The 24,725-nt window shown below is 39.2% G+C and overlaps 1 protein-coding gene across 1 annotated transcript in view; it reads right to left on the bottom strand.

Moving 5' to 3' along the window:
* Positions 1–24,725, bottom strand: part of CACNA2D3 (calcium voltage-gated channel auxiliary subunit alpha2delta 3) — a 710,484-nt gene that overhangs the window by 335,996 nt on the left and 349,763 nt on the right. The window contains exon 10 of the mRNA XM_075005060.1: positions 788–877. Within this exon, the coding sequence (XP_074861161.1) occupies positions 788–877 (90 nt within the window). The remainder of the gene's footprint in view (positions 1–787; positions 878–24,725) is intronic.

Below are 24,725 nucleotides of genomic sequence, written 5' to 3'. Positions count from 1 at the left end.
GGTCTGATTTCAATTAAAATATTCCTTTCTATTCTGTAGGAAATATTCTTTCAAAAAATGCAACATGACTTTTTTATGGCAGCTTTAAAAAATGAAAAAGTAGATGATCTGTACTGGGTTGTCCACATAATGATGTTCACACTGAAATGAATTACATTTCTCAGACGTTATTCACAGGAATGTTATCAGTAATCAAAAGCTGACCTCAAGTTTTGCCCAATAAATAAAACAATAAACCTCTGAACTGTTTCTAAATGGTCTATGTCTAGACAGAAATCAACATAATTTTGCATTTCTCTCTCAGAGTATGGGAAGGCAGAAATGATAAGTTATAACAACCCTTCAGATAGCTACTTTGTACAGAGCTGTCTACAACACATGAATCATTGTGGTAAAAGTAAAAGCAGTGACAATCATTTGCCGATTTCCAATAACTATGTATGTTCTTAAAATGTTTGTCAGATATAGAGATTAATTAAATGACTTTAACCATTATCAAAAATATTAAGTAGAAAACTTTAAGATCTAGAGTAGCCTAATGTGAAGAAATAACCACTTAAATAATTTGATACTTGTATGTGTGTGTGTAAAATATTTCAAGTATTACATTGCAGACTAGGTCAAAAACACATTTATTATCATCATCATTCTATGTGCATGTGGAATTTTGAGCAGGTGCCTGTCATGATTTATTAGCTAGCTACTCAAATGAAAGTTAATTTTAGCAATTAGTTTAATGAGGGGGAGGAGCATCAATGCAAATACTTAATGAAACATACAAACTTACATCACTGAGAATGTTGAAAGCCTCATTTAAAGCTACATCCAGCATTCCAATTCCTTTTGCAAAAAGCTTGTTCAGGTGTTCCCTGAAGTGCTGAAACATGCAAAACACAGATTGTAAAAGCAATATTCTAAGAAATTCAACATACATGTTAATACATTTTAGAGATGATGGACTGAGAATTTATGGATATTTTAATATAACGATACACCATTAATTAAAGATTAAAGTAACTCTGTGATGAAGGGAACAATTGTGTTACTTAATTATTCAATTATTTCTCTCATACATATCCAAATCACAATCCTGAATCACTGGACTGTCAGCTGTCAACATTGAGACAGCTCTCAATGATTTATAATGCCCAATTCTCAGCCTATTCAAGCAGAGAGAGTCTCTATACATACCAAGTAGATGTTCCAACAAAAATAATCAAAGCAGGAAAAAAACCCACAGCTTATAGGATCTGTCTATCCGCAATAAGATAAAAATAGCAATAACGTTAGGATTAAAAGTTATATAGAATGGATATATGAGAGGATGTGGGAAGAAATGTTTATTATTTGATATTCTCAGTTCTCTTGATTTAATGCAAACAGAAGTGTTATGACACAGGAGAACTTACATGGCCCAAGTTTAATTCACAAATTAGAAATTTGTGTTATTAATCTAAGTTGTGTAAGAAGTATGAATATGATATGAATAGAAAGCTGTATTATAAAAGCAGCATTAAATTTGTCCAGCTCTTAAACTATTTTCAGTCTGCCAATTGTGACAGTGATTGAAATTAGCAAATTGCAGGGAACAACAGAGGGAAAAGAGAATTAGGAAAGGGTGCTTACACAAGTCCCATATTAACAGAGCCAGATTCTCCTTTTGGAGGGGGCATGTTAATGAGGCAGTTTGGAAAATGCTAATAAGACACTGACATGAATATGCAGTGTCTCATTAGCATAATGGCAGCTGCATGCAATTCGAAAGTGCCTCTTTCAGAATAGGCTGCCCATGTAGATGGAGGGCCTTTGAAAAGGACCTCCCCCCCGACTTCAAAAGCCCCTCTTCCTAGAACCAAATAGGAAGAAGAGGCTTTCAAAGTGAGGGAGGGTCCTTTCAAAAGGTCTCTGTCTACACAGGTGGCATGCATTCTTAAAGCAGCACTTTCGAATAGCACAGGGCTACCATTTTGCTAAGGAGGCACAGCATGTTCATGTCAGTGCCTCACTAGCATCTTCTGAACTGCCTTATTAACATGCCCCCTCCAAAAGGAGGGGGCATATGTAGACACAGCCCTCTTTGCAGAAGGCTAACTTCAAACATATGATTAGTTTACATTCTGTTTAAGCTGTTTTAAAGTTTTAAATGTGACTTGAATTGTACATAGAATCTGCACAAGTCCTCTCCATGGGGCATAAAATTACCTCCCTCCCCCAGAGCAATTCAGGAAGCTTGCATTGCCACTACCATGCTATAATATTGGTTCAGTAACTAAACACACTTCAACTGTGAAAGCTTTGCCCCCTTTAATATATATTAAATTCACCATTAGTATAACTCCATAACAAGCACATAATAATAAGGCCAGAATAAGCTCCAGACCTATTTACCATTAGAAACTGTTGGCAACTTTTGAGAGAAATTATAAATTATCAGCATGGAATGATCACATTTTTATAACCAAAAACTAACTTCACTGGGCTTTTTTTCTCTAAAAATAATGTTTTCATATCAGGAAACTGAGTCATCTAGGTTTTTTATTGGAAAGGTTGATACACAAACTGACAAATACAGTGCCAAGAACCATGCTGGTGTAAAAATAAATTGTAATATCACATTTTACGGGTCACTCTCCTAAACATTTTCCTATCATACAAATTATTACAGTAAAATAAAAGTATATCATGCTTTGTTGGAAGCCAGAACACTTCCTATTTTGTTAAACTCCAATAAATTAGAGTTAAAAAATTTACATCTGCTCTCGAGGCAATTTTGAAGCATATGTTGTTGCCACAAAAATAGCCTAGTTTTCCAGACCAATTAGTGTAGTTTAATGTTCATAGTGACCTTCTAAATGTCATTCATACATCTCAATATTTTGAATAGCCAAAAGGCAAAGCCTTGTTTACCTAAATAAGCACAGACAGCATAAAACCCAGTATAGCCTAGATAGCGGAATGGTGCTTTTGCCTCCCTTACCAGATAAACATAAGTGAACATGCGTATTGTAAAAATAATGATAAATTTTAATGACATTCTTTCCTACTAGCTACACAGATATATATTAATAATTTGAACCAAAAAAAAATCAAGAATTCAGGAGTAGGGAAAGACTGGAGAAGGAGACTATGGTTTGGGGAAAACCTTTATAGTACATTTGGTTTTATGGCATTTCTACAATTAGAATCACACTTGAGCGAGAGAAAGAAAGAAATGCAAATTTCTATATAACCAACGAACCATTTTAATTGCACAAATCTATTATTTTCAAAACACTACTTATTCAATCCAACCAAAGCCAATCCAAACAAAGAAATAATTATACTTCTAAAGAGTTAAAGTATCACTGACCTTTAATGAATGTGTACTGAACCCACATTCACATTTTTAAAATAATAAAATATGGTGAATAAAATGCTCAAACATTAAACAAATGCACTGACTTTTTTATACTGTAATGAAGTATAAATTTTAATTCTTGGAAATTTAAGCTTATATTAACAGCACACTAGGTTGCCAGCTTTTCAACCACAATATGCTGAGCATACTGTTGGTCACGCAATAAGGAGTAGGACATCTTCACATCACCCTCCTATTTGTGAAACAGTTGATGGCTGATCAGCCTGATTCTGGAGCCGCAGATCTTATGAGAGGGCATGTGTTCATAGTTTTTGATGCTCTTTTCTTCTTCTCTGCCACTCCTAATCTGCACTGTAGTGGGACCTCTCAAATTTCACCACCCCCTTCTGGATTACCATTCTCCATGGGGGACAGTCTTGGGCAAGGTACTCCCAAGTGTCAACACTAATGCTGCACTTTTTCACGTGTGCCTTCATCATGTCCTTATATCACTTCCACTGGCCTCCAACAGTCTTCTGCCCTTCCTCCAACTCAGAAAACAGAACAGCTACATCTACGCTAGAGAGTTTGTAGAGAAAACAGGGATTTTGTTGACAAAACTCACAGAGCATCTGCACACAAAATGCTTTTTGCTGATGAAACTGTTGACAAAAAACAGTGTAGATGCTCCAGGGTGCCCTTTTGTCAACAGAGTAGATCGAAAGATCAATCTGCTTTAATGTGCAAACACAATGTGTTGACAGAAGTTTTGTAAGAACATCTCTTCTGACAGTAACTTCTGTCAACAGATACTTCTAGTGTAGCCATAGAGAATCTGTTTTGGGAGGCACTGATCAGACACCCAAACCACATGAACAGTCCAACAAAGTTGCTGGTGAATGATAATGGCTTCAGTGCTGGTCACGTTCAACTCTTTCAGGATACCAGTGTTCATGTACCTATCCTCCCATGAGATACTTAAGATTCTCCTGAGGCAACATCGATTATATTGTTCAAGTGCCTTCAAATAATGTTTGTATGTTGTCCAGGTTTCACACGTGTACCGTAGTGTTGGAACAACCATTGCACAGTATATAAGGAGCTTTGTCTTCTGATAAATGGCCCAGTTCTCAAAGACCCTTTGTCTCATGACAGTGAAAACAAAGCTTGCAAGGCACAGAGAATGCTAGATTTTTGCATCAACATTGACTTTAGTGGAAAGATGACTTCCAAGGTATGGGAAGTGCTCCACATTTTCCAGCAGTTCTCCAATGACTTCAATAGAAGGTACATGAGATTGTCTCACTGGCAAAAGTTGATGGAGCACCTTGGTCTTTTTGATGGTCAGTGTGAGGCCAAGATTCTTGTATGCTTCAGTGAAGGCACGTATGATGGCCTGAAGGGCTGTGGGAGAAAGAGCAGCAACCATGTTGTCATCTGTATACTGAAGCTCTATGATCAAGGTTGTGGAGGTCTTGCTTTTAGCCTTCAGTCTCCTGAGATTGAAAAGCTTCCTGTTAGTATGAAGATTGTCTATACAATTATCTGGAAGCTTGCTATCAGTGAGGGTCATGGTGATGAAGAAGCAGAACAGTGATGGAGCAATAATGCAGCCTTGTTTTACTTCCATTTTGACCTCAAAGGGGTCATTTTGGGCAGCAGGTCAGAACACAAAGATGGCAGTTCATCAAGACTGGGGCTCACTCTTTGTTCTTAGCATAATTCAGAACATGCTCATGGATATTCCAACTGTCTTGAGTTCTGATCCCATGCCCAGTGAAGTCCAGATTCCAATTAAGTTCAACAGAGATAGTTCCCAGTCAAATGCAATTAAAAGTATGGCTTATAAAATCCCTTTCAGGTTGTCTTGGAAAAAGGAAAATTCAAACCAAAATTAAAAATTTCAGTGAAATCCATAAATAAGAAAAAACATTTTTGTCAAAACCATTATTCTGACAAGAAAATTTCAACTACCGATTGAACGTTCTCAGCCAGCAACCACCATAATCCAGCATTGCTTTAGTTAGCCATCTTAGTTATCATCGGTGTGACCAAGTTTCCCATGATCCCATAAAGTTTGTTTCCACCCACCAGTCCTGGCTCTCAGTGTTCTGTGATTTTATTTAGCTATAATTTACCCCCCAAATGTCTTCTAAGAGTCTGGCAAGCAATGAAAGTGTTGGTAATGTGCAAGACAATATTGACTGCACCTGGTCCAGCAAATTCTCTTGTACAGCACTGATCAGGTTCAATGTGCATCAGTCATGCTCTCTCTCTTACACAAATGACAGAGTTGGTAATGGGGTAGGAAACAGCTGCCATAGCTGACTTTTGTGACACAGACTGATGGAGTCTTCTGGAAACTGGTCACACCAACTTTCTACAGGTGAGTCAAGGTTCTGATCTTTTCTATTTTATTTTAATTCTGTTTATCTACTAAGCAGTTAAGTAGCTCAATTTAATTTTTCTCCTTGGAAATAAAAATACCGTTCCAAAAACATTATGCAAGCTAATAAATAATTTTGCTATATAAGAATGCTCACCAATGGTTTGCAAAAGCTCAGCTCATTTTACAGATTGTTTCATGAACACTATGAAAACTTTCTGACAAAGTATGCACATTTTCATATATGAGCACACAGTATAAAGAAACAGATTAGTTACAATTACCAGTAAACACTAGAATCTCTAATCTAGAAATCAACGTATATGGTGTATCAGAAAAAACATTTTCTCTCCTCATAGTTAGATATATGTGTGTCTAAAAACACATTGTTGAAATCTGAATAAATATAATGTTGACATTTGTTTGCTATACAAACTGGAAAATGTCAGCAATGGATTTCATGCACTACGAATTTTAATGAACCCATGTTTTCAGCCTCCGGCCTCACAGTGAGCAGATGCTACTAGGTGATTCTGCAAAAGGACTGAATTAATTAAGGGTTGATTTAAAAAAAATGCGTCATATTCGCTATCCTTCATTGGTTTACAATCTGCTCTTTGGTGTTTGAGAATGTCAATGGCACTTCAACAGTATGTTTATCCATCCACTAGAAAATTTAGTCAAAGTACTTACAGTATTGTTTCTTTAATGTACGTCTTTACCATACTGGGTTTTATGGCCTTACTGCACTATATGCAGTTATGACAAATGAAATTAAAAGTTCTTTCAAAGAAGGAATAAATAATAGCTTTCTCAAGCTGTTAATGTATGTCTAGTTGAGAGTGGGTTTGTTTTAAAACAGTTAATATGTATTATTGTGTCTATCACACCTAATAAAAAGCCATATTCCAACACCCATAATGGCAACGTGTGGTACTATGTTCCATAAACAATCCAAATCACTTCAGTGGGACTACAGATAGTAACCAGCATGGGCCAGATTCCCTCAGCCATGCCGTATGCCGTTTTTAAGGAGAAAAGAAAAAGAAAAGACAAAAAACTAAGCTTGATACATTCAGTTTCTCCCTTTTCAGATTTCCAGTCATCTACAACAATGTGCTAGAAGACTAGCACTTATGTTAAGACACACTTCTGTATATCCTTTCATTAGCAGAGGAGTACTACAGGCACTGCATTTTCAAAGAAAAAAATCTAATTTTGGATATGAGAGTGCCAGCATTTCAACGTAGTGTATTTCTGTTTGTGTGTTTGCACATTATACTGTTGCCTACAAATACCAATCAATATCCATATCTGCTTATATAACCAATACATTGTACCCATAGTATATTTTTCAATCAATTTCAGGGAATACCCAAACAGCAAGACTGACAGCTCTCTACAAGTCACATAAGCATTACATTAAACTTATTTTATATTTGAGCAACAACGGCTGTTGTCTACTCTACAAAAATAACTTAGAAGTTGCTTCAAACTTTGAAGATGAGCATCTACACACACCCTACTTTGAAGTTAAACTTCAAAGTGGGACACTACTCCACTCCTGGAAATGGAGGAAGGACTTTGAAATTGGGCTCCCTATTTCAAAGTTAACTTCAAATAAGGGAAAATATGTATAGACTCTCCCTTTGAAGTTAACTTCAAAGTTAGTTCCTAGTGTACACACACCCAATGGGTTTAAACACACTGATTCGAAAAAAAGGAAAAGAATGTGACCATGCACTTAGGCGTTGATATAATGCATGTGCTTAAGGGAGCAGAATTCAGGTTGGACTGTCAATTGTAAATCTGGCATTCCCTAACTTGCAAGTTCTTAACTTTGCAAGCTAAACCATTTTCTTCCACCATAAATTTTTAACTACAGTTTCCTAGCAGAATTTCTTAGTCAACAGTATAGATTTCCACCACTTGACCTACAGGACTAACCTACATTAGATGTCAACAAAATAGGCTATCATCATATAGGGAAAAGGGGGCAACTGGTACTTTGTAGCAGGTGCAGGGGAGAGAAATCAGGGGCAATAAAAGTGAGGTGCTTCTGGCTCATTCTCTGGCTCATTCTCAGAATGGAAAACTGTCTGCTGGAGGCACGTGGTGAGTTTCGGAAAGGGCATGATTGTGGATAGCAGGGGCGGAGGTTATCTGTAGATTGAAAGCTATCTCTGCCAAATTTTCAACAACTGCTGCAAACTATGATGTGTTGCAGCATCTCATAAGAGATTACAAAACTCTTTCAGAATGAAAATGTTAAGAGAACCTAAGTATGCAGAGAGCATATATCAGCAAACACCACAACCAGAAGCTTGACTGCAAGGTTATAGTCTCCCTTTAAATGACTTGAACAAGGTCATGAAGGACCCGGAATAGAATCATAGAGTCCCTTGCTCTTAACCATTGAAAAGGCTTTTGTGCCTTATGTTTAATTGTGATATTCTTTTGCTAATGTGTAGCATGAAAACCCAGTAAAAATTTCTCTCACACCTATCTATCCATCTACCACTGGGCTTTTTGAGTACCCATTTGATAGAATTGGAGCACTTGCATAGTAATATGAGAATGCTTGCACACTGAATGGGGTATCTGTGCAGATGTACAACTGTGTACACAAACAATTGTGGGCAATTATAAACCTAACTTCCACAGGCAATTACCATTATGTACCATGTCTACTAGCATACTCAAATACCTAATTTGCATGCACAACCCTGCCAATTTTGAATGCAAGTTAGTCACACAATTATGACAATCAGGCTTTGATGTCTGATTACAAAATTATAGGTGCATAATACATACATGGGAAGTTGTGACTTCATTACAATAAAGGGATAGAAAGGGAATCAGCTGAGGATTTATCCATGTCTCAGTTTAGAAATAGTTGGGAAAAGGGCGAGGTGAGGAGAGGAATTTCAGAAAAAAAAATTCATAGCGAAATGCACAACTGCACAGAGGAGCAGTACAAGGCCCATGTTTCATTCAGAGGGCTTCTGAGTGCATAGGACTTGTCCTAGAGCTAGGCACAGAGCAACTCTGTTTAAAAAAAGCTCTCAGATGTAAAACTGTTACTTTGATGAAAATTTCTAACCAGCAGACTGAACAGTGATACATGGTTGGGGGGAAAAAAAAAAGACTTTATATGGGCCAATCAAGCTGTGGACACTGGATCTCATGGCTCCATCCCACCCAGAAGGCAAAAACACAAGAAAATAATCTGCTGGTCTTAAAATCAGAGAAAATACTATTGTTTCACCTGTAAGTACAAAGCATACATGTCTGAGGAATAATGGATAGCATAGGTCAGGGCATACTGGTGCTACTGTTTACAGCAGGGTAACAAAATAAGGGAAGGACTTTCCTCTGCAATGCAGGAAAGGTCCCATTTTTTATTAATATTATGATACCCGAATTACAAGTTTGATCACCTCAGTCGACTGACAGCGTTTGCTAATGGAAAACTTTCCTAATTGTTTGGATATTCTACACTAGGGTCCCAGTGCACATGTTCCTGCAGAAAACTAAGAACCATTATTGGTGCATATGAGTCAACAGCAGATTAAGGAGGGCCCAAGTGAGCAGAGCATAGTAGGCCTTCCAGATTATTTCTCGTGCTTGAACATTGACTCTCTTCTTGGGGACATTATTGAAAATGCCTTTTCTTTTTCTTCAAGCCCATTGCGAGTTCAATGACTGCACACACTCCAGCCTATGTATCTTTGGTTGAAAGAGTGTACTTTGATTTCATTGTCTAGGGGTTGCAGGTTAAGAATCTGTTGAGCTATCAACTCATCTTTCCATCTCTTTTTTCCTCACCCTTTCAATTTGTGATATACTACATTTTAACTTTTTAAAATAACTAAGTTAAATAATGTTTTATTTATCACCTTTCTCAAACGGTCTGTGATCAAGGACCTTTTGGTCTTTTTTGTCCTTTAATAGTGTTAGATCCAGCACTGCTTCAGAAGGGCCACGTGCCCCTAGGTAAGGTGGGAGGGGTGCCCAGCTCCACTCCACAGAAGGGGCGGTTCCAATGTCAGAAATAGAGGGGCCTAGGACATTTGCCACTCAATGCCACTGGGACCGCAGTGTAATAGCAGCTGCTAGAGCTCCAGGCCCCTTTAAAATTTGGGCCCAGGGACAACTACCCCCATTGCACACTTCTGCTTTTCCCCCTTCCCCATTGGCAGGCCTAGTTAGATCTGGGGAGGGCAATAAGCTGCCCATGGAGTAGATATATAGTTTGCCAGGGTATACCACTGGTGGGCTGCCAGATGATTTTGCTTGTGCCTCTGTAGATACAGTCATTTGCAGTTCCTGTTGGCTGTCTGTGGCTCCATAGGTGAAACTAGTAGATCACAGCGGAATTTTGCAGTGGATCTCATGCAACTATACTGGCATTTTGTTCCCTAAGGGCCTCAGTTGTGTCACCTGAAGATCAATTTTGTTATGGAGACCAACATAGTTCTCTTGATCAGGGTTAAGATAAACTGCCGCTTGCTTTTGAAGCTGTTCCTGTGTTCTCAGCTTCTGAAGCATCAAATGTCCCTAAGATGTATTTGGCTGAGAGCTGTCAAATCAGCCGGAACGACTGCACCAGGAACAAAGCCAAGACCAGCCTGCACACAGTGGAATCATGAGGTTCATTAATTTGTGACAAAGCGGGTCACCCACATATCATTCTAGGACATAATAGTGTTCATTTCTCAAAGTCTGATTTGGACATTTTCCTACTGACACTTGGAGCGGCTCAGAGCAGTTATTCGTTATTTGGTAGAGTGGTGGACATTGTTCTATCTAATCACTTGTGTTTCTTGGAGGCATGTACTATGGGAGGGGAGATGACAATTCACTTAATATCCAAGCACTGGTCTATGAGTAACCAAATGATCAGAATGAGAGCTTGCAGTTTCAACTGCTCAGTCTTTGGACAACCTAGGAGCACAGCTGAACTACAGCAGAGCTGCCACTGTGCCTGACTGGCTGACGAAGTCAGCTAGCCTGCTCTGAAGCCCAACAGCAAACACTGATCTCTGACTGTTCCTTGTTGATAGCCACAATAGTAACTGCTTGTGTGCCAGCCTTGTTTCCAGCCTCAGTCTAGTCCTGTTCCCCTAGCTTCCTGTGCCTCTGGCTGTGTTCCCTGGCTTCAGTTCCTCACTTCAGCTCTGACCCTTTCGCTCTGGTTACTGGCTCCCATTCCAAGAACTAGACCTGCCTGTCCATCGCCCAGTTCAAGGCACCAAAATGAAATATATTGGAAAGGAGGGGAGGTTTAAATATGACTAGATAAAAGGGCATTGCTTGTTATGCCAAATGATTTGCATAGTGGAGGAGTAGGGTGAGTGAAACTGGTCTGAATCTCAGTAGGTCGGGGCTTGCTGTGGTCTAGTTGTACCTATTGAATGAAACAAAGGTAATCACAGTAGGATTTTTTTTACCTATTTATTGTACTACTGCTTTATGCACATTGCAATCTGCATTCATTACATGCTATTTTTAAAAGTTAGAGCTATTTGCTTACACAAAATGACATATGCAGAGCTTTTGTTTCACTATTGCTCAGTGGCGACGCAAACCAGCTTATGTGCTGTACCAATTTTCTGTTTGTTCAATTTCAGGAAAATTTCAACTCAAAGAAAATAAAAGCTTATTGGAAGTAGTTACACACTAAGCTCTATTTCTGCTATTTTAATTTACATAAGGGTAGCTCTCTATTTACTATGCCTATCTTGCATCTATAAGATGCTCTACAAATTTTGTTTCATCTGGAAACATTTATAGTGAAATGTCCTCAGTCCATACATTGTGCCAATGCAGGAAGAACATATATTATGATATTGTAACTTTAAATTTGGAGTTACATTAAATCAGATAGTCATCTCATTCCTATGGGGTAGGTAAATTGCAATATGGAATTTCTCAAAGATAAAAAAACCTCTTGGCCCGAGAAAACTGGTATTAAAACATGCAATCCCACATGTTTGTAATTTTGTGGAGAAAGTGCAGACAGTGACAGAACAGTTTCTGAACTATTTCTTATTTCTTTTTCATTTGTATATAGCAAATTGATACATTTCAAGGTAGCATCTGTTTAATGCCAAAGCCTAATTATGAAGTATCATATAAGTGCCACTCCTGGACCACATTTAGGAACAAAGATTCATTTCAACCTGTTTTTATGTCACTGTCTCAATAATTACAGGTATGGCCCTGATGATAAATTAGATGCAAATCAAATTCTGCACATTATGAAAAGTATGCATTCTGAAACCAAAGATAATACTTGTCTCTTAAGAGCTGCATTTAACTTCTGAAAATGAACACAGCACAGCACAGCAGAACACGGTTAAAGGAAACACCTTCAACATGATTGAAAGAATTTAGAAAAGCACGTAAGATAGCTAGCTGTTACATTGTTACTTCTCAGTTTTTGCTGTATCCTTCATAAGTTGAGAACATTCCATAACTAAATCATGTGCTGTGAATTATCTAAGTACTTAAAAATCAAAGCAGGAATACCAGACCACACAATTTTTCAGACCCATGGCTGCTATTCATGATTTTCAGAAGATGTCATACAAATAAAGTGTCCCAACAACACACTATGTGCTTGCAATGAGACAATCACTACCCTCTCAAATGAACTTCCACAGAAAAACGAGACAAAAACCATCATTCATAGGCAAACATTTTTCACTCCAACTATGACCTCTCAGTCCTCACCCTCAAATGAAACCTATACAATGCTGTGCTGGCATAAGTATACCCCCTCCCAAGAGGGGGATTCTCAGCGGTGTGGGCACCATTACCACTACTGCCAGTCTGTTACCCCCAGGCTGGGCAGCCAACAGCCAGAGTCTATGAGACAGCCCTCAGTTGCAGGGCCATGCAGTTTAGTGGCCAGTGTCTATGAAGTTGTCATTTAGAGAGCAGAGATAGGGCAGCAGCCCCAGTAGGGGGAACTGGGCTCACCTGACTCCATGGAGCTCCAACCCAGGGCCCTGTCAATGATGGAAGGGTCCACCACTAGCTCAACAGCATATCCTACCAAAACACATCAAGCTACTCAGATGGGAGGTACCACTTGCCCACCCTCCTCCTGTAGGTCACTTCTTATTGTCTCTGGAAATAGGGCGACCTGGGAGGCTGCTGGGTTCTCAGACTTCACAGTGTAGGTCACTCTGTGGGGCTCTGTGAATTCTGAAGGTTCTTGCCATCAGGGTCCAGGGCTTGTTCACATCTGGACCTCTGGCAACAGGTCCTTCCCCTTCAGTGTCCAGCCAAGATTGAGCTGAGCTGCTCCCTTTTGTACTAGCCTGCCACTTGGAACATGCCCAGTATGGTTGGGGGCAAGACTTTCTCCTCCCACAGTGTATTAACCCATTCCAGCCCACTGTGGGATAGGTACACCCTGTCACAAACATCTTCAAAGGACAGGATGGCAGCTTAAGTTCATAACTTTGCTACACACTGAAATCAAGCATTTAATAAAGATGCTGTCTCATTACAACAATCTGTGAGCCATTGTACCCCCTTACCCTACAACCGTAGAGGTGTTAGCTGTACGGTTCACTCTGTATGCTCTTTTGCAAGATGAATTAATTCCTTATCTATTCCAGCCTTGCCTTTCACTGCAACACTCTGTGTATCCTTCCCAGATCTGAAGAAGAGCTCCATGTACATTTTAAGCTGTTCCAATAAAGAAATGCTGCCTCACTCACCTTTTCTCTTTAGAACCCTGAGATGCACCCGATTAAGACACTATTGCAAAGTGACGTTGGTAAATCACCTCAGAATGAGGTGCCTGCTTTGTGCCTTTATGCAGTATTTGTCATGTGCATAAACAACATTTCATCTATTTTACATTTCATTGTAAGTACTTTTATAAAATCTCTAATTTGATTCAAACACGTTTCTCGATGCAGCACAGCTTCCATTAGCTGTCTGTTACACTGACAGAAAGCAAAGGTGCAGTTAGGTCAATAGAGTCAGCCTTACAGCTGTGTGAAAATTAATTTCTGCAAAAAGATTTCATCTTTGGTGTTTAATGGTCAATGTATTTATTTAATTTAGCCAGATTTTTACAGCCAGGTCTGAACTGCATTCATTTGCTATCACCGTTGCTGGCCAAGACATGCTGTGATTCTTAGAATTGCCACTGACTTCTTGATTCCCCACCTTATTCAATGGACAGAGGGAAAGTCCTAATTAGAGTATTGGCAATGCGGAAGTGGAATCGATGTTCATTCTTTTTTGCTCGTTTCCTGACAATCCTTTAATAAGGTTCAGTAATATTTAGCTAATAGTTTAAAACTACCTAAAAATCCAAACTCCATCATACTGGACATACACTTATACAGTGGATTTTTTGTTTGTTTGTTTGTTTTTTAAATGTTCCCCATCACTCTAACATATATAAAAACATTCATGGAGGAATGTTGCTCAACAGGATACTGACTAGTATACTATGGAGTTTGTGTGGGATAATTTACCCTAGCCAATTCTTGACTTAATCTAGGATAGGTATGCAGAGCTGGGAAGACAGCACAGTACAAGTACTAGGAGCCCAGCCCAGATCTTGATCATGTATTTAGCTTGCTGGCCAGCTCTGAAACCTGAACTTTGCTGTGTTTTCTGCTCCTGCTACCCATGGAAGCTGGATTCAAGCCTGTGCACAGATCTGTGGTGTAGACATACCCAGAAATTATGTCCATGACATACAACCTTGCAGGACTGATAATGACCACAGTCTATGTCAGACATCATTCTGAAAACATTACTAATAAATCAAATACAACTGAAATTAAGAACACAATAGATTAGATGAGATGAGAAGTCAGTGTGTAGAAGCATAATTCACCCCATTTTCCCCCTTAGTTGTGACTGCTTCTCTAATCATGAGTGCACCAAGGTATCAGGAACAACGACAGGAATAAGGTATGAAGTAAGACTGATAATTCAGTCCCAAGAGTCATATCAATAAATGATTATGTGAGCTAACTTGTAACCCATTTTAACTGTCATGTGATGAGCACAAAAGAGCAGACCTCAGACTTTGGGTAGTGAAGAAATAGCGAAATGCTACACAATTTACACTCAGGTAAAACACAGACAGAAAACTCTCTGCATATTACAGAGACAATGGTTGCTTCTCCACTGTTATGTCTGAGCTGAGTTTTGCACCTAAAAATGAGTATTTGACTTCACTGTCCTGTATGAAGAACACCAACTGTCCCTTTCAAAGATAAAATTGCAGGAGTTAAAATGAATACAGAATTGTTTTTCTGAGAATTTAGAAGAAAATTTTAATTGGCCTGAGTGAAAACTAATGTTGAAATGGGCCCTTAAGAAACTTAGCATTCTGTGGCTGCAGAGTACACAGGCAATCCGAGCCCAGGAGCAATAAAGCAAAGCAATGTTTAGTAGCTGCTTTGAACTGGAGATAGAATGACTGTGCGCTTGGCTGGAAAAACAGCAGGATCATTGACAGTAAAGGGGGAGCAGAGGTAGCTAGAAGCTTCTGGCTAGCTGTCAGGATTGAACCTAAAACAATTTGCTAGCAAGGATCAGAAGACTATTTGAAGGAGTTCCTGGCTGGCTGAGGAGAGGGAGCCAAGGGAGGGGCACAGGAAGACAGTGTCCCCCAGGAAGAAGCCCTGGGGATACAGCCCCATATCGGGGCTGGACCAGCCTAAAGACCACAGACACAGTTAACTAGAAAGGATGTTTACAAAAGGCAGGTGCCAACCCCATTAGAATGAAGTCTTTAAAAAGTAATTTCCTCTGATTTGCAACCACAAACTCTCACATACCCGAGAGCCTTAATTTTATTTCCATATCTTAACATGTTAGGATTTCTTCTAAATTGAACTCTAACTGACACTTCTTGGCTTGTAATATTTGTTGCAGGGATAATTACAACCTTGCTAAATTGTTTTACCCTATATTGCTGGCTTATATACTCAATCTTAACATCATGTTAAGATTTTTTTAAGTTTGTGGTCCGACTTCCTTTTAAGTCAATGAGGCTAGGCAGTGCCTTAAATAGGAGCAAGATCAAGATCCAAATAGAACAGCAGAAATTCAGGACCAAATACCAAAAATATCTATTCACAAGCAGGCCAATGAGCTTTAATTTTGACTCCTTACATTTAATTAGGCATTTCATTTATGAGTTTAAAGGTAGGAATTAATTCATACTTATCTGTAATGGTGTTATTAACACTCATTCATAAATCAGCATAGAGCGTGAACGGCCTTAGCACCCTGAAGGTCAAAAGACCAGACTCTGTAGTGCTCTTGGGAGATAAAGCATACTATAAATCAAAGTGCACAAATTGATGTGCAAGAGAAGGGTGAATCATTTAAGTACTTCAGGCTAAACTCTGTTACTGTCTGCAGAAGTGAAGGGTCCTGAACACTGAGACATTTCTGCCATGAGGGACAGGACACTGAAAGCCTGTGTAGGACATTATGACCTCTTGGGCACCATGGCATAAGGTATGATGAAGGTTTCTTGCAAATAACTACAGGCAAAGAGGAAAATGGCCAGTGAATATGCAATTTTGTGGCTCCACAGATCATTCAGTCCACCCCTCATAATATGGACAGCCAGCATGGCCAACAGCTTCACTGGGTTCTTGGTCAAGTTGTGGAGGGGGACTGCTCTACACCCACCAGAAAAGGTGGGGCCTTGCACAGAAGGAGAAGGGCTAGGGGGAGCCAGCTCTCAGTGTCACCTGAACTGATACACTTCTCCTGCGTGGTGCTCCAGCAGCAATTTAAAGGGTCTTTCATATCACCAGGCACCAGGGCAATTGCTTGTTTAGCTCCCACCCCCATCAGTGGGCCTGGAGACAGTAAACTAGTTGCATTGGCTACAGCAACCCTAACACTGTATAGGATCAGTGGCCTAGAATTAAATACTTCACTTTAATCCCTGAACATTTACCTCATATACTGAAACTATCCATAGAAACAGTATTTGCACTTTTATGCTTACTATGAACAAAGCACATTACTGATTTCGTGGGCATATCCCTTTTGCATGCACATTTATGCTAATATTTTGAGATTAAAACCCAAAGAGTCCAGCAAGAGAACAAAAAAAATCTAGCAATAAAACTTCTCTACAGTAGAAAGACTTCATTAGACCAATCTATGCAGAGAGCAAAATACAACAAATACCTTGATGACAAACATAGTCAAAGTTTTTATCCTGTGAAAACAAATTAATGCTTATGTTACTGAAAGACCTATTTTTCTCCACTATTGTAAAAAATCCAGTGAAAACCTATTGGAACATGTGAAATAATTATTTCTTTCTGCTTCTGCTAAGCCGATTAATTTGTGCCATGTGTGATACAGACAATAAATTAGCAAGGTACAGCTAGCAAAAAACAGAAGAAGATATTTAATAAAATCAGTTTGAGTTACTTTCAATATTGGCATTCACAAACCATGGCAAAGTCCATGGTTTATATATAAAGTTCACCTACAGTATAATTTGTATATACTTATGAAATAATTGAGGCATATTAACTGCAAACTACTTTCATTAGTGTAATTATTATAATGCTGCTTTATTTGTAAATGCACACCCTATCTAATTGTACAGATTGAACCTCTATAGTCTGGCACCCTTGGAACCTGACCAGTGCCAAATGAGAGAATCTGCCAGATCATGAGAAATCAATCTTGTCTAGCAGCATTATCAACCCTTCCAGTGCTTACTGGGCTCTTAGAAGACAGTTAGGGGTAAATTAGAGCTAAACAACAGCAGAGAACATTGAGAGCCAGGACAGGTGACTGAAAACAAACTTTAAGCAACTATGGGAAACTCGACCACTCCCACAATAAGTGGTTGTCTGGCTAACTAGCATCATGCTGGATTATGGATGTTGCCAGATGAGAGTGTGCTGGACTCGAGAGCTTCAACCAGTAGAATATACTCTGTGTTTTCAAAGCTAATTCTGTACTCTTTAGTAATCACCACTAAAACATTTTGCTTGTGGTAGGATCTAACATAACACTTTTCCTCAAAATCGAAACTTGTCCACATCAGAGGCCAGGATGATAGATACTGTATAAGAATGTGAATAAAAAAGAAACCAACAGAATAGAATATGTAATGTTAGGTAGATATTGTCTTTATGATGGCAACTACTATACAGCAGTTTCTATGCAAGTATAGAAACTATACAATACTTTGCAAACGTAGATAATGTGAGTTAAATTGTGTGCAATTTAAAAAAAAAAAAAAAAAAAAAAAAACCCCACAACTTTAGGTTCTAACGCTAAGGCTAAAACTTACAAATGGCCATGCTAATGGCCTAACTGGAGAATACTAATGAGGTACTGAAATGAATATTCGGTGCCTCATTAGCATGCTGCCGGCTGCAGTACTTCGAAAGTGCCGTGTTTCTCTCAGACGCAGCTCGCCTTCATGGGGGTCCTTTTCAGCTGATAGGAATAAGGTGATTTCAAAGTATGCAGGGTCCTTTCGAAAAGGACCCCTGTGTAGACGAGCCACGTATGTGCGAAACGTTACACTTTCAAAGTGCCTCAGCTGGCAACATGCTAATGAAGTGCTGAATATTCATTCCAGTGCCTCATTAGCATTCTCCGATTTGGCCATCAGTAGGGCCATTTCGAAGTTTTGGCCAAGTGTGGCCACAGCCTAAATGTATTCAGGGCACAGGAAATCAAATGAGTAGTATTCATTAACAAGAGTTTTATGAAATGGCTTAAAATCTTTTCATGTGCTGGCTTTTCCTAACATGCTTGAGACTGCTGTTTTGATACCACAGGAAAACAGTAATCTATATTTATAGCTTTTTAGTTTGCTTGTTGATTTTAATTATTTTTGAGTGATTAAATGTGCGGCTTTTGCCAAATATAGTTAAAATAAGCAAGACAAATTACTGAAAAGTTTAATGCTACAGTATTTTATAACATACTTATTAATTCGAACTTGATGCTGTAGTAAGTAATCAGGTCACTGAAGAGCCTGTAGATTAACTGTACAAGAATTCTTTTCAACAAAATGTGGTCTGCTATGGAGGCTGTCTCTTGTTTTGGTTTAATGATGCACTCTCTGATAAACAAAATGTATTTGGCTCTGAATTCATGCAAGACGACAAAACAGCTGCAGTTGCCAACGATGACTCAATTATTATGGTAAAGTGAAAGAAAGGCTAAATCTGGAAGAACTTGATAAATGATACTATTTGGCATAATATCGAGGAAAGACCCCTAGAATTCTGAAAATCTTTTGTAACTTTAAAACAACTGCTTCATGAGGAATTGCTTGAAATTAAACCTAATTTCTAACTAAGCAATCTGACCTGAGTAGAGAGAGACCTGGAGAGATTGTTAATACCACAAAAACATGTCTGCTGGTACTTTGTCTTCCAAGCTTATAAAACCCAGTGCAGTATCCACAGAGCTTTAGTAGCTTTGATAGAATCCATTGCAAAACATTGTAGAGTATTTGGAAAACAAACAGAAAACTGAACAATTCCTCATTTACCACAACCTTTCCTGCTAGTTCTCTCACTTTAATCAACAGGACAGTATACGGTCTTACGACAAATATATTGGAATAGCACATTTAATAAAAACATATTGGCCCATGTGTGTCAGCATGTACATATTTTGGTTTACAAGGGTTTTGCTACTTTGGCTATGTCTCTCAGTATTTTTCCAACTACATGTACTTAACAGTTATAGCAGAAGGGAATTATATTTAGGTGAGGTAGAAAAGCTGATACTTTGAAGGCAGAGACAGTATGGAAAACAGCTATTTTTCTCCTGGTGTTGAAAGAAGGTTCTCATGTAAGGGAGGAGTAGGGTTTTGTGAAGGAAAGTTGAAACATAATGAAAGAACTCACCAAGGAAAAGACATACTTTTGAAATCAAAGCAAAAACAAGGATCAGATACTGAAATTTCTAAATAAAGGGGAACATTAATCTTGAGCTCAGCTGCAATGTGTTTGATTTCTTGCAGCATTAAACACTTACAATAGATTGCATCTGTTTATCTGCACAGCCCACTTCCCTGATTTGGTTTTCACCCCCATTAGAGTGACTATTCTCAATTATCATCCTAGTTACAACTACCCGTCTTTTGCTCATGGCAGGAGAGAGGATCAGTCTCCCACCACCCCAATGTCTCCATAATCCTGTACTACTTAAATTTAAAAGCAGCGACAACAGTATGCCTCAGTAGGTTACAACAGCCACTGGATTACAGGGCTCTGCTCAGTGCTAAAAGTCTCACGGAGAAGCCTGTAAGTAGACACATGGACAGAAGAACCAGAAAACATTTGTTCGGAAAGTATAGTTGCACGTGGCTTTCCATACAATCCTAAGGTGAAATGAGTAAGCTATGACCATTCTGAGTGGGTTTACATTTCATTATTCAAACTTCTGCAGTACCTATAAGCAAGTCATTCACACATCCGTGTATTTTTATTGCTCTGAGAACCAACATGGATGATACTTTCTTTACAACTAAGTTTCCCATTGTGAGCTGTAGAGTAGAAGAATGGCATTGCTCATGACAATGTAACAAAACAAAACAGTAGTCACATAGCACTTTAAAGACTAACAAAATGATTTATTAGGTAATGAGCTTTCATTGGGCAGACCCACTTCTCAGATCTATACCATTTCCAGTTCAGACTCAGTTATATAGCACAGAGGTCCAAAAATTTGCAATAAAAACGGACAAATCAAATACATAGAACTGAAGGAGAGGTTGAGGGGTGGGGGAAGTTAATGTCTTGCCTGAGAACTGTGAACATCAAAAGAAGGGAAGCAGTCCTTGTAATGCATGAGATAATTGCTGTCTTTGTTCACACCAAGTGTTAATGTGTCCAATTTGAATATGAACCCCAGTTCACAAATCTCCCTGGCTGAGCCTACACTACAAAAATTACTTCAAAATTGCTTACTTTGAAGTACATCTTTGAAGTAAGCAACTTCAAAGTTGAGTGTCTACATGCACCTTACTTCACAGTTAAAGTGAGGACTTTAAAGTTGGCTTCAAAGTAAGGGGGGAAAAATGCATGTAGATTCTCTGCTGGCTACTTTGAATCTGCTTTTAAAGTCTTTTTGTTGTAGGATGTACATTATCGGGTCTTTAACAGAATGGCCCAGTCCATTGAAATGCTCACTGACAGGTTTATGTGTATTCAGATTCCTAATGTCTGCTTTGTGTCCATTTATTATTTGGCAAAGTGTTTGCCAGGTTTGTCCAATGTACACTGTAGAGGGGCATTGCTGGCACATGATGACATACATAATATTGGTCAAGGTACAAGAGAATGAGCCCCAAGGCTTTTGACTTGGTCAGCAGGAATGGTCTGTTCAAACTGCTCCACAAGATAGGCTGTCCTCCACGGTTACTCAAGATGATCCAGTCGTTCCACGAAAACATGAGAGGAACCATCCAATATGACGGCGCATTATCGGATGCTTTCAGAATCAGGGGCGGCGTCAAACAAGGATGCGTGCTTGCTCCGACACTGTTCGGGATCTTCTTCGCACTCCTCCTGAAGCATGCCTTTGGATCTTCAACAGAGGGCATCTTGCTGCACACAAGATCTGATGGGAAACTGTTTAACCTTGCAAGGCTGAGAGCTAAGACTAAGGTGCGAGAAGTCCTCATCAGAGACATGCTGTTCGCAAACGATGCTGCTGTAGTGTCTCACACAGAAGACCAGCTTCAAAAACTGCTGGATCAGTTCTCCAAAGTGTGCAAGGACTTTGGGCTTACCATCAGCCTAAAGAAGACAAATGTACTTGGTCAAGATGTTGCTGAATCCCCATCAATCAGCATTGACAACTATATGTTAGAGGTCGTCCACGAGTTCGTGTACCTCGGGTCCACCATCACTGACACCCTGTCGTTGGACACTGAACTAAATAGGAGGATCGGAAAAGCGGCCACAACTCTGTCCAGACTCAGCAAGAGAGTGTGGAACAACAACAAGCTGTACGCTCACACCAAAATGCAAGTCTAAAGAGCCTGTATCCTCAGCACCCTCCTTTATGGCAGCGAGACTTGGACCCTGTATGCCCGCCAGGAAGAGGCTGAACGTCTTCCACTTGCGCTGCCTCAGGCGCATCCTTGGAATATCATGGAAGGACAGAGTTACCAACACTGCCGTCCTCGAGCAAGCTGGAATCCCAACCATGCACACCCTCCTCAGGCAGCGTCGGCTCCGCTGGCTTGGCCATGTCCACAGGATGAACAATGGAAGGATTCCAAAAGACATCATGTATGGTGAGCTAGCCTCTGGCAAAAGACCTCCCGGACGCCCCCAGTTGCGTTACAAAGATGTCTGCAAGAGAGACCTCAGAGAGGTAGACATCGAGCTGGACAACTGGGAAAAACTAGCAAACAACCGTGGCAGATGGAGGCAGGGGTTACACAAGGGCCTTCAGAAGGGCGAGCTGAAGATCAGACAGCTAGCAGAGGAGAAGCGAGCACACAGAAAGCACAATAAGGACTTGCCAGACACCCACTACATCTGCAAGAGATGCAGCAAGGACTGTCACTCTCGTGTGGGTCTTTACAGTTACAATAGACGCTGTAAATGAAGTCTTAAATTGAAACTTTAAAGGGCGCGATCCATAGTCTGTGCAGACTGAAGGATGCCTACTACTACAAGAGAATGAGCCCCCATCTTGTAATTAACATGGTTAGGTCCAGTGATTGTATCCTCAGAATAAATATGCGGACAAAGTTGGCAATGGGGTTTGTTGCAAGGAAAAGTTCCAGGATCAGTATGATTATGGTGTAGCCTGTGATTGCTAGTGAGAATCTTCATTAGGTTAGAAGGTTGTCTACAGGAGAGAACAGGGCTGTCACCTAGGACCTTCTGGAGTGTAGCATCATGATCTGTCAAAACAAAAAAGCAGTCCAGGAGCATTTTAAAGACTAACCAAACAATTTATTTATTAGGTGGTGAGTTTTTGTGGGACAGACCCACTTTTTCAGACCATAGCCATACCAGAACAGACTTAATATTTAAGGCACAGAGAACCAAAAATAGTTGTCAAGGTGGGCAAATCAGAAGAGAAGAGGGTTGGTGGAGTGGGGGAGAAGTTAAGAGTCAGATAAAACAATGTAAGTAAAAGAGTCCATATAATGACCCAGGTAATTGGCGTCCCGGTTCAAAGCACGTGTAAATGTGTCAAATTTGAATATCGTCTGAAGAAGTGGGTCTATCCCACAAAAGCTCACTACCTAATTTGGTTAGTCTTTAAAGTGCTACTGGACTGCTTTTTTGTTTTGATAGTATATAGACTAAGATGGCTAATTCTCTGTTACTATTCATCATGATCTAGAATAGGTTGCAGGTTTTTAACGACATGTTGCAGGGGTTTGAGCTCAGAGCTAACAAGTGGTGTTCTGTTATTTACCTTCTTGGGCTCCGACAATCTGTTTTTTTACTTCTCCCGGTGGGTAATTAAGTTTTACAATGCTAAGTTTTCAGTCTCTGTCAGTAGGATCAGAGCAGATGCAATTGTATCTAAAGGCTTGACTATAAATGATGGATCATGTGGTGTGTGCTGGATGAAAGACAGAGGTATGTAGGTAAGTGTAGCAGTCAGTGGGTTTCCAGTAGAGAGTGGTGTCAATGTGCCCATCTATTATTTGTACTGTGGTGTCCAGGAAATGTTTCTCTCGTGTGGAATGGTCAAAGCTGAGATTGATGGTAGGGTGCAGTTTGTTAAAAATCTCTGTGGAATTCTCTTTACCATGGGTAAAAATATGAAATGAGGGAAAACAGACCTACAGTTACTGCCATGCATGCTGAAGATCCTTATTTCTGAATTCTGACTGAGTTTTTTATATGATCATTTTATTGCAGGTGTATTGTGAGCCACATGAAAGCTGTAGAAGTCCAAGACCAAGAAATGAAGATACAGAAGCACTGCCCAGATGTAATGTGTGAAATTTATCCTATTATAGCACTTTCCATCATTCTACAATGGATCAAAATGCAGATTACCACATATCCCTATATAATGTAAAGTTAATTCAATTTAATTGATCAAAAAGTTTTATGCCACCCAGATGATGCTCAAAATATTATTATTTTACTATTCGAAATAGCTAAGTATTTAATACTTTACTCTCTGGCGTATACTGCAATATAATTTATTTTTGCCTGAATCCCATTTTGAAATCACATCCAGAATCAATTTGGGTATATTTACCCTGTATGTTAAGTTCAAGTTTTGGAAGCAGAATTCTAACTTTTTGCCAGCTAAAACCACATTTTTCTTATTTATTATCTGCCTTCCAGAAAATTTAGACTGAAGCATAAGTCTCAGATGTGCAAGACATAACGCACCTAAGTATTTTTAGTATCCCAGTACAATACATCACCAATCACTTTTCATTTTTCAAAGAAACTAAGAACTGAGTATCACTGTATTATTTTTAAGTATTCTAACACATTAAACAGTGTATATGCCTAAACACTTTCAGGCACAGAAATGTCATTGTCAATAATGCTGTTTACATGCTTATACTAGATGAAGACAAAGAGCCAATGAGCCATGGCAGTTCTCTAATGCAGTACAGTATATTTAATTCATTTGCCTACGTGAGTCAACATTACAAACTTTTTAAGAATTTCCTGACATAGCTGTCAGGCCCAGTGCTTCACATTTTGAATATATCTACACCAAAAAAATTACATACTGTTTGAGCCAAAGCCGAATGAAATCAATTGAAAGATTTTTGTTGAATTCAGTTCATTATGGATCAGCTTTACAGAGAAGAAATATCTAAAACACTGTAACACACATTTAAAAACCAGTCAGAAATTAGCATAGTATTCTTTAAACACAGGTACATTACCTACCAGTTTTGTCATTTTCAAATAACTGCAGTAATAACTTTAGGGCAAAACATGTTCATTGAGGCTGAGGCTTTCAAACGTGGGTTAGGAAGTTGGGCATCCA

This window comes from Carettochelys insculpta, chromosome 11, assembly GCF_033958435.1.
Source record: "Carettochelys insculpta isolate YL-2023 chromosome 11, ASM3395843v1, whole genome shotgun sequence".
NCBI lineage: Eukaryota > Metazoa > Chordata > Testudines > Carettochelyidae > Carettochelys > Carettochelys insculpta.
Note: the sequence above shows the minus strand (reverse complement) of the source record. Positions and strands in the feature narration are given on the sequence as shown.